Here is an 18,426-nt window from a genome sequence, read left to right on the forward strand (position 1 = left end):
CTTATATTTTCGGTAGGTCCACAGTGCTAAATTAAACACTACCGTTGCTTCTCTTTATCTTGGTGTCCTAGATGGCACTGACCTGCTGCCTACCTTAATTCCAACTTGTAGATAGTTTTTCTTTTTTAGCTGGCTTACTGATGTGATCTGCCTCTATCAATTTTCTGTTTCCCATCCAGATGCCCAGGTTCCTCTTAAAGAGAGCTAGAGTGGTACTCTGCTTGACATGGAGAGGGAGTCTATTCCACAGATTAGGGAGTCTTTGGGACACAAATCTATCCCACCAACAAGTTCTATTCATGTCACAGACCAGGTTAAGGCCTTGCACGTGGGTTGCGGGAGTGGAGTTTGACTTATGGATATGCAGTAATTCCATCAAGGCTGGGTCTGCGATGGTGTTGTATGCCAGACACAGGTCACCTCTGAGTAGTCTGTACAAGACTGAGTAGAGAGACTGGGCTTTTAGCCTATCTGTATAGAATAGCTGTTTGAGACTCTGGATTTCCTGGTCAGGAACCTCTGTGGTCTGTCCAGTTGCTGCATGTGCTTGGCAAGGTACATGCCGAAGGAGGCATTGTACTTGATAATGGGTCTGATGATGGAGGAGTGCAGAGATGTTATGACCTCCTTGTTACTGGATGAAATACTCTTATTTATGAGGTGGGTTATGTAGAAAGCCTTCCGTACAATGCAGGTAACGGGGTGGTCAGAAGTCAGGCTGTTATCAATCTGGGTGCTCAAGTCCCTCACGACTGATTGGTTTTCCAGTCCCTTTCCAGATTTTGGCCCCTGTCTTTTGGCCAACCCTAGCTCATGTTATTGCAATTCTCAAGTGTCAACAGCACTACTTACTGTCAAAGGCTTGAGCTTGCTATAGCTTTTAATTGCACTGAAAGACTGGAGACCAAAATCCTCATTAAGGATTGTATATGCCTCTTTAGGAGGAGAAGTGCAAGGTGCCTTAAGGATACTGCTGCCTACCAAGTGACCAATGATATACATTTAACATCCTGAAGATTAAAAGAAGGGTGTCACTCAGAATTGTGCCATTGTATACTCTGCTTCCTAAAGTTTCTAGACTGTGAATCACACAAGACAAGTAATCATACAGGAAAAGTAATAGGATGTAGGAGAAGCATAAAGTACAACACATTTAGCTTCTGGTTACTAAACTACTCTCCCATTGTAGAGATTTTTTTTGGGAGTGACAACACCTGCAAATAAAATGATACTATGAGTTCAAACAGTGGCAAACTCTAATCTTGGTGGCATGCTTACAAATGGAAATGAGACAGATGCTGCAAACTTGGGTTGCACAGTGGTGTAGTGGTTAATATTGTCACCTCACAGTGAGAGGTTCTCCCGTTTGATCCTTGTTTAAGATGTCTTCTGTGCATGCCCTCCCTGCATTCGCATGGAGTTCCTCAATGTACTCTGGTTTCCTCCCACATTCCAAAGACGTGTCTAGAGTGTTTCTCCCCAGGCCTCTGCTGAAAATAGGCTCTGTCCTAGTCGGACTTTCTCAGTCAACAAATGTTAAATAAATAAAGACTTCTCTACTGCACTGATTTAAGTACAGCACTACTTACTACTTTACTTAAATTTGGAGATATTGTTGTATGAATTATTAAATCATACAGTTTAGTCCATAGAAATATTTATTTTCAATAAGTGTATAGCATTTAACATAAACCTATTGTGGTATGAAATAAGAAAGAGCTTCTCCTCCTACTTCTCTGATATGACTGTTATCTTAGAATATGTAAGATGTGTTGCAAAATAATTTAAGTTTAAAATGAGGTAGAAAAATGTTGAGCAAAAAAAAGTTTAAGCTGAGGTATGGGGCACTAGAGGGAAGAGTCCATCAGCAGTTCAGAAAAAAGTGGTGTAAATTCTTAGTCAAGATTTAGCATGGAACATAATGTGATATTAGACTTGCATCACATATAAATATTATTTTTTGCAAGTTTCTTTCTAAATGTTAAATTCATAAAATAATGCATGAGAAATTGAAATATTGAAGTTTCTTAGATTCTAGGAAAACGTTACAGTGATTTAAAAGGTACTATAGTTTCATGTAAACAACTTTTCTTTTGTTAAAACATGTTTATGTTTTTTTTTTAAACAGACTATGTTTTCAGAAGAGCGAAAGGAAGGAAGTCCGAGATTCCGGAAACTTCATTTTCCTGTTGGACTCTGGATTAATTCACCAAAAAAACATTTTGCTAAACTAAGCAAAAAATGGCCAAGTGTTGGCTCAGTCAAGTAAGCAGATTTACTTTCTTTTCTGTGTTTTTACTTCCTGTTTTACGTCCTTTACACAGATGTGTGTGTGTGTGTGTGTGTGTGTGTGTGTGTGTGTGTGTGTGTGTGTGTGTGTGTGTGTTTTTGTTCGCACTTGTATTAGTACATTAGTTCAGGGTTCATGTTATGACATCACAGGTGAAAAACTCGACAACAGAGTGAAGGTGAACCAAAGACTGCATCCCTCAGAGTACCTTGGCTTCTTCAGTTTGACTCTGACTTAGTTGAGCCTGTGACTGTCATCTGCAATGTTACCTGTCTTATTTGAGTTAGAAATAAAAAGACACCTCATATTCCTAATCGGTGTTCCTGTAGTCAAATTACAAAAAAAGTGTCCCTTTGTAATGGCAGTCAGTGATTATTTGTAGTGCTGATGACTGCTTTACTCAAATGGCTAAGTTCTAAGTCCCCCCCCCCCCCCAATGTACTCCACACAGAAGGCTCCTCACTCTGGGGAATGCAGTGTTGATCACTCATCATACTCATTTAGTCCATGAAAATGATATGATAAAATTAATACTATGTTCTACACAGCAAATATGTCAAGGTTTGCAAATAGTTACACTCTCATGCTTTCATCTTTTGGTTCAATAGTAGTTAGACATGTGGTTAAGACCTTGCATTTTTACTTTCTGGTTCATTGATAATTTCTAGGCATGCAGTTCAAGAAACTTTGGAGGAACCCAGTCCGATTTCTCTAGAAAACTTGCTGTTTAGGTGACTTGCTCAGAGTCATACAGTAGGCAAATGAATAATAGAATCAAACCTTGGACTACAGGAAGCAACTCATTAATAGCTCAGACCCTTAAAATGCTATACTGTCTGCTAGCCCTTTACATGTCACTGAGGATTCCAAGCACTAAGTGTCACACAGGATGCCTTGAAAATTAATTTCCAGAAAAGCAATAACCTGTTTCTCTCTGAAGTCCTAGACAGCAGAATTATACATCTGTTGTATGGTTATGCATCATAGCATGCAGTGTATACTGTTCTCACTGTATGCATAGCATATTATACATTTGTGTCTTTCGGCTTTTCCCGGTTAGGGGTCGCCACAGAGGAACTCCGGTCCGCTAATGATTGGCAGTAGAGTTTTACGTGCTGGCTTGCCGGGCCTAACGCACAACCTTCAACGAAGGAACGCCCATTCATGCATGTTGTCACACAGAAGATGCTCTAACTGAGAATCGAACGGGCAATGTCTAACTGTGAGGCGACAACGCTACCACAGCACCACCGCAGTACATAGCATATTATACATATTATACATAATTCTTAATTTGCTGTCTGAAATACATCATGTTATTTCATATATCATAGCAAGTGATACCTGCCAGCTATGTTACCTAAAAACTATAAATTGTATTTGACATCAGAAGCTAATGCAGATGTATTTGTATGAATTAGTCATAAGTCTAGGTTGTTACATTATCTTTACTGTTCATAGTTTTTAGGGAAAACACTTATTTACGTACTTTTTCCTGTTGAATTTGAAGGCCTTGGATATAAGAAACTTGTTTACAGTGGAGGCTTCAGGAAAAGCTTCAGTATTACAAATATAAGAACAAGTATTGTCATAATACAAAATGGAACAGTTTAAAAGTACAACAATGAAGTACATTATACTGATGTTTCAGCAAATAAGGAGCCAAACTATAAATACAAAGCACATATTACAAATCGTTACAAAGTGTACAAATGTACAGGTAGAATACAGATACAAAAATTACATCCATACAGAATACTGGTAGATATCTAGAATGTAGCAAATGTATGGTACAGTAGGTATTGGGAAGTGTTTATTTACTTTAAGCACGTTTGTCATTGAATACTAAAGACACTACAGTGTTTATTTGTTTGTTGAGTGAGCAATTTAACTGCTTCATGGAGTACTTTTAACCACAACATTTGCCACAGTAGTATAAAAATTTATTTATTTAACATTTGTTTACCAGGAAAGACTGACTTGGAACGAAGCCAATTTTCAGCAGAGGCCTGAGGAGAAACTCTGTAGATGTATGTCTTTGTAATGTGGGAGAAAACCCACATGGACGTAGGGAGGACATGCAGACTCTGCACAGAAGGCACCCCAGCAGACAATCGAACCAGAGAACTTCTTGCTGTGAGGCAACACTACTGTTGCACCACTGTGCCGTCAAATTACAAAGTTAATAATATTTATGAGTAGAATGATTGCAACTGTTTTTAGAAACATATAACATAACTTCACTATAATACAAGTGAAAAGCCTCCAAGCAACTTTAAGGTTTTACTGTTCAATGCTAGGAGCCTAAACAAAAAACTCCATACCCTTCAAGCCCTCCTCACTCTGGAGAATGCAGACAACTATGTTGTGACTGAGACTTGGTTGAAAGCCATAGAAAGTACTCTGGCAGTGCAAGACTACAGTGCCTCCCACACATTTAGACCAACAACAACACAGACTGAGACCAAAGGTGGTGGTTCCTCAGTCAACATTAGCAACAAACATACCTCCAGGTTGGTTAAACAGGATGATACCATGGAGCTCATCCTCGTGCAAGCCACCATAGATATGGTCTCTGATAGAAACATATTGCTACCTGTGGTGCAGTGATTTGAGTATGTGCATGATATTGCATATCCTGTCTAATGCAACTAACTGTTATCTTCAATTTGTTCAGACTGGTGAGAGGGGAATCTGTGTGTCATACAATAGAATCCCCTGTGATAAGAGTACTAGGTAAGGTGTTTGCTTGCCTTATAGGCTTTGTTCTTGGGGTATCATTGACTATAAGCTTATGTGTGCTGTTATGTGTTGCTTTTGGTGTGTGCTTTAGTAATTGCTGAAGTTAAGTGCTGCCTTTGTACTCATCAACATGGAAGAGTGTTACACCCCCCACCTCTGTCTCATGTCCTCATTGGTGAGGTTGGACTACAAAACAGTCTTCCTCAAAATACCCTCAAAATAAAAATCAACCCAGAAAAACTAAGCTAAACCCATAAGAGTTAGGAACTACTCTAAAGTAAACTACATAGGTTCATAGGTAGGTACTAGGCTATTGGCCCTAGGGCTTATATAAGTCTAGCCAAATGGTACCCTGGCTTTTGCCACCCAAGAAAATTATTTTCCTGTGCCCTTGTTGAGCAGAGCCACAGAAGTGATCCCCAGGGTGAATTTCCTATCTCCCATCCAATCATCAAGATTTTTCTTGAAGAGTGCTAATGAGGAGCTTTGTTTGATATAGATAGGTAGTTTGTTCCAGAGTATGGGGAGTCTCTGGGACAGGAATCTATCCCTCCAGCATGTTCTGTTTATTGTGGTGACAAGGTTTAGGTCCCTAGAGCATGTAGCTCGGATGGATTGGGATTTCTTTACGTGGAGCATGTCCAACAGCTCTGGGTTTCACATAGCTTTGTATGTTAGGCAGAGATCGCCTCTGAGTAAGCAATATGCAATGGAGTAAAGCTGGAGTTTTTTGAGATGGTCTGCATAGGGCATCTGTTTGAGGCCAGTAATCCTCTTTGTGAGGTATTTCTGCGGACTTTCCAGTTGTTGTAGATGTCTTGTGAGGTACTTGCCAAAAGGGGTGTTGTACTCTCTAATGGATCTAATGAGTGACGAGTAGAGGGGAACAATGACCTCTTTTTTCCTGGATTGAGAAACCTTTTGTGATGAGGTGTACCACATAGAAGGATTTCCTGACTACTGTAGCGGTGTGATTATCAAAGGAGAGACTACTGTCCACCTGGGTCCAAAGGTCTCTTATCACACTTTCGGTGTTAAGTAGACTACCGCCTATGTGGTATATTATTAAGTGACAGTTTGTCAAAATTCATGGCTTCCCCAAACCCCAAGAACAAGCTGCCTATACAGAATTATTTACAGAAATCCTGTACAAACATGTAAATGGCTGCATTAAGGCTGCAATACCTACTAGAAGTAAGCCCAGATCTGAACCAGAAATGTACATAAAATACAGAGAAAACATTTGTAAAAAGAAAAGAAAATAATAAAGGAAGAATTTGGAGAGTTATTAAAATGTGAAAACAAAAGTAGTACATCAGGTTTAAATTAATTAAGTTATTATTTTATAAAGAATTAAATGATAAAAAAAATATATTCCTCAAAATTTGAAAGCATGGCTTTGTGAAGGAGTAAGGGATGAGTAAGTTGATGTGGAAGCAAGAGGACAAAATGGATTAAGAAAAACTGGATACTGATAATGTTGGGAAATACAGAATATAAGCAAAATTGTTGAAGGACTGGCAGTTAGCATAGACGATTAGGGATCTGAGATGTTATGGAGTAGCATCCTATCATCCAAAGGGTATAGAACATTAAGTGGGAGGGTAATTCCTTTTGCATATCTTCCTTTCCCCTCCATTTGTCTACTGCATGACTCTGAACAAGTCAATTAACCAGATAGCCCTCCCAGCGCATCCCTGAATGAGGGCACTTTGCTCAGAGGGCTTCAAAAGTGTTGCTTTTTTTTTTTTGCTGAGGACATAAAGTTTTGTGATACGATTGACGCATATGAATTTATAGAAAAAATAAAAATAATTAAAAAAAATAATCTAATACATCATAATTTAAATTTACAATGAAAATAAAAAAAAATAATGCACCTGGGATGTGTTAACCTCAGAAACAAATGCATGTCTGAAGGAAGAGTAGTAACAATGGTAAAGGAAAAAAATGACCTATGAAATAATCACCACAGATGTCCTACATCAAAGGAAGCACCACAATAAACAGCAGTGGTGTGGTGAAACTCTGGCATACAAAGGAACAGAAAGCACCAGTAAAACAACAATATGTTATTATATGTCTGTATACATCAATGATATTATGGTAAGAATTTCAGTAGATATTACCTTTTTACAGACCATATTCAGTTAGTTTGCTCAGAGAATGGCACCAAACACACTGCATTGTCTGCGCCATAAGTCATTTAAGGAGAGGTTGCGAGAACTTCATGTGTATTGCTTGAAGAAAGAATGATACAGCAGTTAAAGGACCATTACAGGCAGAAACTGAAAAAAAAACACATTTCTTTTTCATTTTACCATGAACTGCTACACAATTCATACCTGCAAGCACCATAATAACTACCTATTACTAATGTTATTTTTTTTCCTAACTCACAATACTGTTATCTGGGTAGGCGTACTTATGTGATCTTGTTTTTAGAAAGCTAATTTTTTCCCATAATGCACTGTTAAGGAGCAGCTGGTGAGATTACAATACCCTACTCGGTGGTGTCAGATCATAGTCCCATTAATTTAAAATGTAAGTAAAGAGACATATTATTAAGTCTGAGAAGCCTCAGTAAAAATGTCAATGATGTTTTTGTAGGAATTCTTGCAGATATGCTTCCTACATGTGTGTTACACCATCTTTTAAAAAAAACTTAAAAAAGATAAATAACTGAGATAACTTAGCCTTTTTAAAGTGATAGTATGTGAGTTTCAGGTCTTATCTTCCTTCCCTGAGTCAGCCAGAATGTTATATTTCTTGGCTTGCATAGCTCAGCTAATTAGTAATGTCACTCTCAGTGTGATTTTCAGGTTTATTCATCTTCCAGCTATAAAAGGTTCAACAAGTCTTCACTTCAGAAAAAGGAAAGAATGCAGATTTATATGACTATACAGAGTGAAAGAGCTGTGAAGTTTGAGCTGAGTTGGTGTGAAATAACATAAAAGAGCTATAAGAAGCTTGCTGTGTTTGTTGTTCTTAACAAAACACTTTCAGATATGATAGACACTATGATGTAATAGCAAGGGAGACAAATTCCTAATGAAAGCATCATGAAATTTCATGTATCCCTGACATGGTATACACTGATACAGTATATTTGGACAGAAATGTCTCAGAGTGGGAGAAATTGCAAAGTCATGCATTTTTTAATATATGAAAGAATGAAGATCATCCTATAGAGAAGGAAATACACTCTGGGGAAATAAAATGTAGCATTTATAGCACAGATGTCCTTTAAGTAGCTAATCAGAAAAATCAAAATGGGTACCATCTTTTAACAAATAGCTATATAAAGGCAAGAGTACATGAATTAAAATGAAAGGTGGAGGATTTACAGAAAGTATCAAAAAGTATTATTTCATGGAAAGGGTGGTAGCTGATTGAAATAGCCTACCCAATGAAGTAATACAATCAAATTGTAAAAGAACTCAGGAATGCAAAATCCTCCCATATTAAACTACCTTTTTCTAACCATGCTTTTCTTACTGTTCCTAACACTCCATACCCCCATCTCCCTCCTACTACTCCTAACAACTTTATACCATGCCCGCTCCTATACCTCCAATCAGCTTCCTCTCTCTACTCCTTACCATACTCCCACACAAAAACATCTCCTCCCTCACACAAATAATCATTTCTTTTCTATCTCCTCCTCTCTGTTTCAGCTCAACCCTCTGCACCTTTTTAATCCTAAAATTATTTCCACTACTGCTATGACACTTACTCTTAAACAAATACTAGATCATCCAGAATACCCTAAATCCAAACCAAAACACACTACAATAACTTCCTTCAATAACCTCGTCTTAGCTGGAGACATTCACACCAACCCAGGACCTATCCCACCCATAAATAACAATTACCCTCCCCCTTCCTCTAACCTTTCATCTCCCTACAATACTCTTACATTTTTCACACTCATTGCCCAGAGTATCAACAACAAAGCACATCAGTTTCAAGCATGGCTAAGTCATAACCAACCTGATATTGTAGCCATCTCTGAAACTTGGCTCAAACCCCACATCTCTGACTCTGAAATCCTACCCTCTGGATTTCAGACTCTTAGATGTGACCACCCAAAGACAAAAGGCGGAGGCATTGCATTAATCTATTCCAATTTTCTTCTTCTTCTTTTGGCTTTTCCCAGTTAGGGGTTGCCACAGTGGATCACATGTCTGCTCATGACTGGCAGTGGAGTTTTACAGTGTCGACTTGCCAGCCTGGCGCCCAACCTTCCACAGAAGGCACACACACATGCACACACTCACGCCTAGGGCCAATTTAGTGTGTCCAATCCACCTACAGCATGTGTTTGGGATGTGGGAGGAAACCGGAGCACCTGGAGGAAACCCGAGCGACCACAGGGAGGACATGCAGACTCCGCACAGAAGGCACCCCAGCCGAGTATCGAACCGGAGAACCTCTTGCTGTGAGGTGGCAACGCTAACCGCTGCACCACTGCAGCCGTGCATTAATCTATTCCAATCTACTTACCTCAATTCCCCTACCAAACTCCATTCCTAAATTCGCCAATGCAGAACTAACAGTCGGTCTATTAAAAATGAATAATCACAAAAGCCTCTGTATCATCACCCTTTATGTCCCACCTGGAAATAATATCTCAACCCCAACATCGGCTGGATTAAAATCAATAGTCCCATACCCTCCCTGTCCATTAATCTCTTTAACTTTACTCAAGTAACCCACTCCATCATCAGACCCAATAAAACAAATCCCCCAGGATCCACTCTTGACTGGATCTTAGACACCCATCCAAATAAAATTACCAACTCTGGCACCATCCCTGACTCTATTAGTGACCACCTCCCAGCTTTCATTTACCATGAAATCACCTCCCATCCACACCAACATTAATATATTCAGACCCGCAACCTTAGTAAATTTGACCACAAAACCTTCTCTAACTATCTCAAACAAATGAATTGGAACATTCTAAAAACCCTTCCACTCCATAAAGCCACAGACCACATTAATTCTACTTTCCTACATGCTCTAAATTCCCGAGCTCCACCAAGGAAAAAAAGAATAAAAACTATAACTTCCCCTTGGCTAACCAAAGAAACAAAGCAAATTATGCACCAAAGAGACAAATTCTGGAAGCTTTGCCAAAAAAAATAAACTTCCCGAAACCCTTCTCCAATATGCACAGCTCCGTAACTTTGCAAAAAATCAAATCTTCAAAGACAAAAAATCCTACTACACTAAGCTCCAGTCCAACCATCCCCAAAACTGTAGGCTTTTCTGAAACTCCATAAACTCACTCCTCAACCCAGGCTCCAAAAATAACCCCTGTCCGGACCCAAGTAAATCTGACCTCGAATTAGCCTCACTATTCAACTCTTTCTTTATAGAGTCAATATCCAACCTAACAAAAACTTTTCCCAACAATGACCCATCTCTCCTACATTCTATCTCAACTAAGTCCCCAAATAATTCCCCCCCTATGTTTAAGCTTAAACATGTCTCCACTAACTACATAAAAAGACTTCTATCCAAACGTAAACCCTGCTTCAATGCACCTGACAACATCCTCTCTTCCTTTCTCAAGTCTGCTGCTGATGGTATAGCTCTCCCAATTAGTATCCTAATTAATAGATCCATAAAGGAATCCTATGTCCCTAAACTCTGGCATTCTGCCTTTATTCTTCCTCTCCACAAGGGAGGCAAAAACACTAACATTTCAAACTTCTGCCCTATAGCTCTTTTCTCTCCAACCTCCAAAATCCTAGAAAAATGCATCCACCTCCAACTTATGCCTTTTCTGACTAAAAACCAACTTCTTACCCCTACCCAACATGGCTTCTGACCAGGACATAGCACCATAACAGCTCTACTCTCATTCTTAGAAACTGTCAATCAAGCCCAAGATTCTGGGAACTTGGTATCCACAGTGCTCCTAGATCTCTCTAAAGCATTCGGTACTGTTTCCCATAAGCACCTTCTAAGTCACTTCTTAAACCTAAATCTCTCCCAAAGCACTCTTTCCTGGTTCTCAAGCTATCTGTCAGATAGATCTCAGGCTGTGAAATGGAAAAAAGACACCTCACCTTTCTCACCCACCCCATACCGGAGTACCACAGGGGTCCATCCTTGGACCAATGCTGTTTAATATCTTTATCAATAACTTTCACTCTGCTATTCCTAATGCCAAAGTCATCCAATATGCAAATGACTCTACACTTGTCTGCTCTGCCTCTAACCTCCCTGAACTCCTATCTAAAACTCAGACTGCCTTCTCAATTACTGAGATCTGGATGCGCCAAAATCGCCTTTCTCTCAATGCTAACAAATCTAAAATACTACTATTCACACCCTCAAAATCTTTCTCTTTTGATAAAAAATTCTTCCAAGTCCTTAGCCAAAGCAACTCTCCAATTGAAGTCGTTCCCTTTGCCAAACTACTCGGTGTAACTCTAGACGAACACCTCAAGTTCGATGTCCATATTCAGCAAAATATAAAGAAAACCCACCAAAAACTAGGTATGCTATACAGGAACAACCACTTCCTCTCTACTTCTACCAGACATACTCTGGCCTCCTCTTATCTCCTTCCCCTCCCTTCTGTATTGTGCCCCACTACTAACTAACCTATCCTCTTCAATCATTTCCAAACTTGAAAGCTGTTATAACAAAATTTCTAAATTTGCCACCAAAGCCAAACATTCCACTCATCACTGTGTTACCATCCAATCCCTCAACTGGTTAGAATTCACAAATTACCCGGACTTCCTCCAGCTTACTACAGCATATAGACTAATATTTAATCCAACAAAATGCCCCGCTCTAACTAACATCCTTTCCCAATACACCCCAAATAGAACTCTCAGATCTGAACACCAAAACTTAATTACTGCCCACAAACCTAAACATCCTGCTGGACAACTTCTCCTCCCCTTCTCCTTAGGTAAGAAATGGAACTCTCTCCCTTCCACGCTAAGGACAATGTCAAACACAAACAACTTCAAAACTCAGCTTTACAACTACCTCTCCTCCAAATGGAAATGTAACTGCATTCTCTCTATCTAGAACTCTTTAACCTAAGCCCCTGGGAGGGTATCCTCCTGAGTTCCTAAGCACCTTATAGCTGGCTATAACCTTCTATAGCTATTTCCCATACAATCTCTCACACTCTGTAAATATTCTAAATAACTTTTGACTTTTATTATGTGAATTTATTAAAATGTATCTGCACAATATTTTTCCAATATGGGCAATATTGCTCACGCTTTGTATTATTTGATATGTATTTGTACTTGTACTTTTATTTTTATTGGACTGCTATCTTTACTGCAATCTGTTTCATGGAGCTTTTCTCCATGGGCCTCCACTGAAAACAGGCTCTCTGGGCCCAGTGGACTTCACCAGTAATCAAACCGGAAATAAATAATTAAATAAATAAAGGGTAAGATAAAAAAGAAACAAACCATTTAATAAGCAAGATCACAACTTCCATACTGACAAAGTACTTATTCCCTTCCTAAATTTAAATAGGAATAAAAGCCTATACATTATCATACTATATATACCCCGAAGTAACAATATACCTATACTTGAAGACATTCTTTCCAGGACAAATAGAACAATATGTAATGAAACAATCATCTTGGGTGAAGTCACTGTCAATTGGCTAACCATATTTCCAGACTACCCTTGCTCCTCTATAAAATGATTAAATTTTACGCAGCTTATAACATCCCAAACAATATATAACAACAAGCATGAGAAAGATACTATGCTCAACTGTATATTGGTATCTGAACTGAGTAAATATAACTCTGCTAGTACACTTTCTGATGCTCTAAGTGACCATTTCCCTGCTTACACTCAACAAAAGCATAGCCACCAGACTATAAACCATTAATTATAGACTAACTTTTCTAATTTAAACCCTCTGTCTTTCAATGATACATTACTGACTATGAACTGGTCTCCATTAAAAACCTTACCCCTAGATGAAGCCATCAATCATTTCAACACAGGATTTCTGAACACACTTAAATAGTCCAGCCTCACTGTGCATCAAAAGAGCCAAATCAAACCATGCTCCTTGGCTAACAAACCAAACCAAAAACCTTATGAAGTACAGGAACATCAAACCAAACCATAAACCTTATGAAGTACTGGGAAATTAAACCAAACCATAAACCTTATAAAGTACAGGGACATTAAACCAAACCATAAACCTTATGAAATACAGGGACATTAAACCAAACCATAAACCTTATGAAGTACAGGGACATTAAACCAAACCATAAACCTTATGAAGTACAGGGACATTAAACCAAACCATAAACCTTATGAAGTACAGGGACATAAAACCAAACCATAAACCTTATGAAGTACAGGGACATTAAACCAAACCATAAACCTTATGAAGTACAGGGACATTAAACCAAACCATAAACCTTATGAAGTACAGGGAGTGCATTGATTCTTGACTATTTATGGTTGGAGAGTGAGTGCCTGTGCTTAACGTACCTAATTGGTCTGGTTACTATTTAAGGCATCTACCAAAAAAGGCTACAAGTCTACAGACCCTTGCATCATCTGGGACAAGACTGTGGATCACCAAACAGGCTGTGGTCTGCTTCTCATCTTGGGATTGGTGCTAACATTTTGCTTCTGGTGAGAGAAAAAGCAAAGGAGCATTGTATCCCAACAGAGTGAAGCTGTGGCAAGACCAGCACTAGGAATAGCCAGGCAGTAGCCATTCCTGCAACTCCCTTCTTTTCATCATTCTTGACAAGCTAATTCTTCATTTTCAGTAAGTACTGCTTGATCTGTTTCTAACGTCAGAATATCTGCCTAAATATTTCATCCTTAAATTTTCAGGGTCTATGTATTAGTTTCTCCTCATGTGTTTGGCAGTGCTCGGTATAGACTCAGATACCTTGAGTGACATTTTTCCTGTAAACGCACAATTGAAATTTCTCCAATACCTAGTTGCACACACGGCAACTAGTTTGCAGTGACAACAGTGTCCCCATAGCTGCAAAGCAGATACTCCTGACAGTGATTGATATTCTTACTCCAACTGTCTAATCAATGAAAAAGGGTCTTTTGCCATTGATATGAACTTTCCTAATGTCTCCATTACCAGCTTGGTGGATATGGGCATCCTGAGGCAATGTAGAAATTGTCTCATGTTTACTGACAACCAAAAACCACTGAAAGGTGAATACACACAAAGTAACTGAGAAAAACATACCATAGAGACGTGGAAGTAGCTTAACACCACAAAATTTAATTGTAAGCACTTTCGTCCAAAAAAATGTATACTTAAACGAACCTCATCAGACAATGTCTTTTTAAAGTAATCAACTTTTTAAAAAGGCCCCCTATAAGTCATATGACACAACCCTAGATATTTGATTAGCCCAAAATTAACATTAAATCACTTGGAAAAGATAAAATGTTCTTAAAGTTAAAACTAAATAATATAAATACACATTCATATAAACTCAAAGTCTCATTATTATTATGAATAACTACGTGTCAGTTAATAAACCAAAATTAATGATGAACATAATATCAAGTATTAGTAGACATAGTTAAGTAAAAACAATAGATAATACTTCATAACAAGAATGAATGAAATACGGACCGAATATGAATCTATATGTACATATAAAAGTATATAGACTTATTTATATTATGTACATATTTCTATACATACATATGCTCTATCTTTTTAAAGCTTTTTGTTTTAGCAAGCATTGAATAGAGCAATATTCATTTAGCCCAGGGTAATTATGTCCATTCACTCTTAATTGCCTTACCAGTTATGTTTATTCTAGATTTAATGTCCATGGACCCCCCCTCTTTCCCCCATAGTCACCTGATCTATAACCTTAAAATTAAAGGAGTGACTTGGGTACATAGATACATGCTTTGCTAGGGCATTATTTAGGGCTCCTCTTTTAATGCAATATAAATGTTCATAAATACATTCTTTTATTTTTCATTCAGTTTTTCCAACATAAAAAGTATTGCAGAACTGGCAGGAAGCTAGATCTACCACACCCTTAGAACTACAGCTATATCTCCCATGAATGTTGTAAATAATGCCTCTTATTAAAAAGGTACTACCAGTACTCACATGTTTGCAGTAAGCAAAAGCTTCACATTTAAACATGTCTGGTATTCTTGTAGTGCGTAATTGAGGTCTTTCTAAAATTTGTTTGATGTTACTACCCTGTCTATACACACAGTTCAGGCGTTCGGTGATCTTACTCCTAAGAAATACATCATTCATTAGAATGTTTCAATTTTTAGTTAATATGTCTTTAATCATAAAGTAATCACTTCTGAACGTAGATATAAAACTCAAGTTACATATTTTATTTGCCCTGTCATCTTCCCTTATCTTGGTCAAAATTACATCCCTACTGCTGTTAAGAATAGGTCCAAAATGTCCACTAGTCTGCTTACTTTGAACTTCATCAATCTAGTTGTTTATTAATGTCTTAGGGTACCCTCTTTTTATAAACATCTCCTCCAAGCTTTTACCTTCTGCCAAGAAGTCTGAGTCTAAAGACATCATCCTGGCTGCTGTCACTAGTTGGCCTTTTACAACCAATCTCTTCTGATGTTGAGGGTGAGCACTTGAAAAATGTAAGAATGAGTTACAATATGTTTCTTTCCTATAAATATTAACAATATATCTCTTATTTGTTCTATCCTTAGACAAATTTACATTCAAGAATGGTAGAGACTCAGTATGAAATTGATGGGTGAATACTAAAAAATGTGTGGTTTAATAAATATATTCAACAAAGTTGTCTACCATTCCGCCATCACCATCAATAATAATAAATCTATCATCAAGGTAATGTGTATAAAAGTATATTTTATCCATCCATTCAACATTTTTTAAATAAGTATTCGTGCTCCCAAAAGGCCATAACCATAGTTGCAAAACTTGCCCCACAAGGGATACTCATAGCCATTCTACTTTGTTTTAGAAAATAATGGGCTTCAAACATAATGTAATTATTAGATAATATAATATCCAACAAATATTCTAATAATGTTATTAGATCATGGGATGCCTTCTTACCCTGCAGGAAATTAGTCACCTATTGCAATCCCACATTGTGTGGGATGACTGTATATAAGTCTCCAACATCAATAGTGACAAAGTTAAAATTAGATTTAAACTGTAGTGAGTTTACATTCTCCAAGAAGGCCCAAAGTCTTTACATATTTGTTTTTCATCCTCCAAAAAATTCTTTACTTTACCATCTACATATTTAGAACAAGCATATGTGATGGAATTTCTGCCATCCGCAATAGGAAGAAGGGGGTGGTTGTATAAATTCTTGTGAATCTTTGGTATCCCAAATATTACTGGGATTAATGGCGAAGGCATATCGAAAAAGTTCCAGGTGTTTTGATCAATTCGACCTTCAATAAAAAGGTCATTAATGTGTGATCTAATCCTCTTATAAGCCCTAAATATTTCATTCTTGGAAACAGATTCATAATTGTCAGTCGACAAAAGCTCTAACTTTTTTTATAATAGTCTATTTTATTCATAAATACCAACCCACCCACCCCCCTTGTCAGGTTTCATTATTCTCACATCCAGGAATTTTAAAGACAATAATAGTTCTTTTTCCTTTTTGCTCAAATTGTTATTCACAGTCCCATTGCTGTTATTTAAAACCAAGTTTCTAAAATCTAGTTCACACATTTGTTCAAATGTATACAAGGCAGGGTTCAGTGGTGGGTTATACAAGCTAGGAATTCTAAATTCTTCAGTATTTTCAAAGTTCTTACCTCCAAAAAGGGTCAGGTTTAATTTCCATAAAAAATAATTTAAAATCGATAAGAGTTCTAGCCAAATCAACCTTCCTGGTAGGTACAAATTTTAAACTGCGTGCCAAGAAATCTGCAAGTTCACTTGTCACCTCTTCTGTCGAAAAATTATATATATTAAAATCACCTTCAGAATTCTTTGTTATTACTATTTTTTTCTGGTTAACATCATCAGAAAAAAACAATTCATTTACTCGAAGGGTCAGTTTTTCCTCTTGTTGAACTTGCAGGTACGTGCATGGCTCCATTTCCCTCACTTCTGATTGGTAGAGTTGCTCTTCCTGCCTTTGGAAAAACGCTCATTTGCTCCCATGTTGTTGTCACCATGGTTACGCTGTTGGGATTGCTCTTGCAACCACGTGCTCTGCCTTAAAGGAGGGTTATCAATCACACCATAGTTTTCTGTAGTATTCGTATTGGAATTCACAGTATTTCTGTTACTACACAAACTATTTTGAGATTGTCCAGATTGAATTCGGGAAGGTATATTAACCAGATTAAAGCCCCATATTTGTGAGGGTGGGGGTCGGGGATAAGCCAACCCCTTTTCAAAGTCTAATTTATCCCATTCTAATTTTTTCTCTTTATTGGATGCCAATTTCACCATTAGTTTATCAATACTAGAGAAAACCCTAGTATAATCAAACTTATATCTGGAAAAACTGGGGTCACTTTGTGTAAGTTTCTCTACAATTTCTAAGTCATTCTCAAGATTAGTTATGGTATCCATATAGTATTTAATTAACATCTCCAAAAAGAGACAACCTTGCTTATTAAAGAAGTCAATTACCTGAAAGAAGAATGGACTATTGGATTCCAACCCATTTGGAAAATGCTACTGTCAAAGCCCCTTTGGCATTTGTTGACGACCTACACATTCATTTAAGTAGTTCACGTCTAACTGAAGTTTTTTGTATTTCAACAGTTTATAGTCCAAGACTTTTAAATTATTGGCAATAGATGCATCGACTGCCGATGTTCCAGGTTCAGGATCCAAATGTTGATTATTTAAACAGTTCTCCTTTCTTAACCAATTCCTCAAAGCAGGAACACCAATGATCGTAATCAGTGAAATGATGGAATCAGCCAATGTCACATCTGTTGCAACAGTATGAATGGTAGAATTATTGTGGATATATGCAGCTGTTTTTGCATTAGCCAATATTTGTATATTCAAACCGTTATTATGTTCAGGCACCTGATAACCGTTTGACTGTTCTGCTGACAAGAACCGGTGCCATTCCAACTGTAGTTATTCACTTCTCCCTCATTGCAATTATAGATAGGAGGGGCATTCAACAGTTTATTGGACAAATCATATACTCATTGTGTCTACTGTTGATCAAGAGCAGTAAGATTGCCAATAGCTTCTCCAGCATCTTTACCATTACTGCTACTTTGAGAAAACAATATTTGGGCTGAATTAGACACTACTTCCATCGTCCTCCTTTAACCAAACACGTAGAAAACCACTGAAAGGTGAACACACACAAAGTAACTGAGAAAAACACACCAAGGAGACATGGAAGTAGCTTAACACT

The 18,426-nt window shown here is 37.8% G+C and overlaps 1 protein-coding gene across 1 annotated transcript in view; it reads left to right on the forward strand.

Annotated features, from left to right (window-relative positions):
* The window catches only part of RASIP1 (Ras interacting protein 1), a 570,016-nt gene that overhangs the window by 71,943 nt on the left and 479,647 nt on the right, over nucleotides 1–18,426 (forward strand). Inside the window, exon 2 of the mRNA XM_044081539.1 lies at nucleotides 2,129–2,265. Coding sequence (XP_043937474.1) covers nucleotides 2,132–2,265 — 134 coding nt within the window. The 5' untranslated portion in view covers nucleotides 2,129–2,131. The remainder of the gene's footprint in view (nucleotides 1–2,128; nucleotides 2,266–18,426) is intronic.

The sequence above is a fragment of the Protopterus annectens genome, chromosome 1.part1 (genome assembly GCF_019279795.1).
Source record: "Protopterus annectens isolate FY-2018-M chromosome 1.part1, PAN1.0, whole genome shotgun sequence".
Lineage (NCBI taxonomy): Eukaryota > Metazoa > Chordata > Ceratodontiformes > Protopteridae > Protopterus > Protopterus annectens.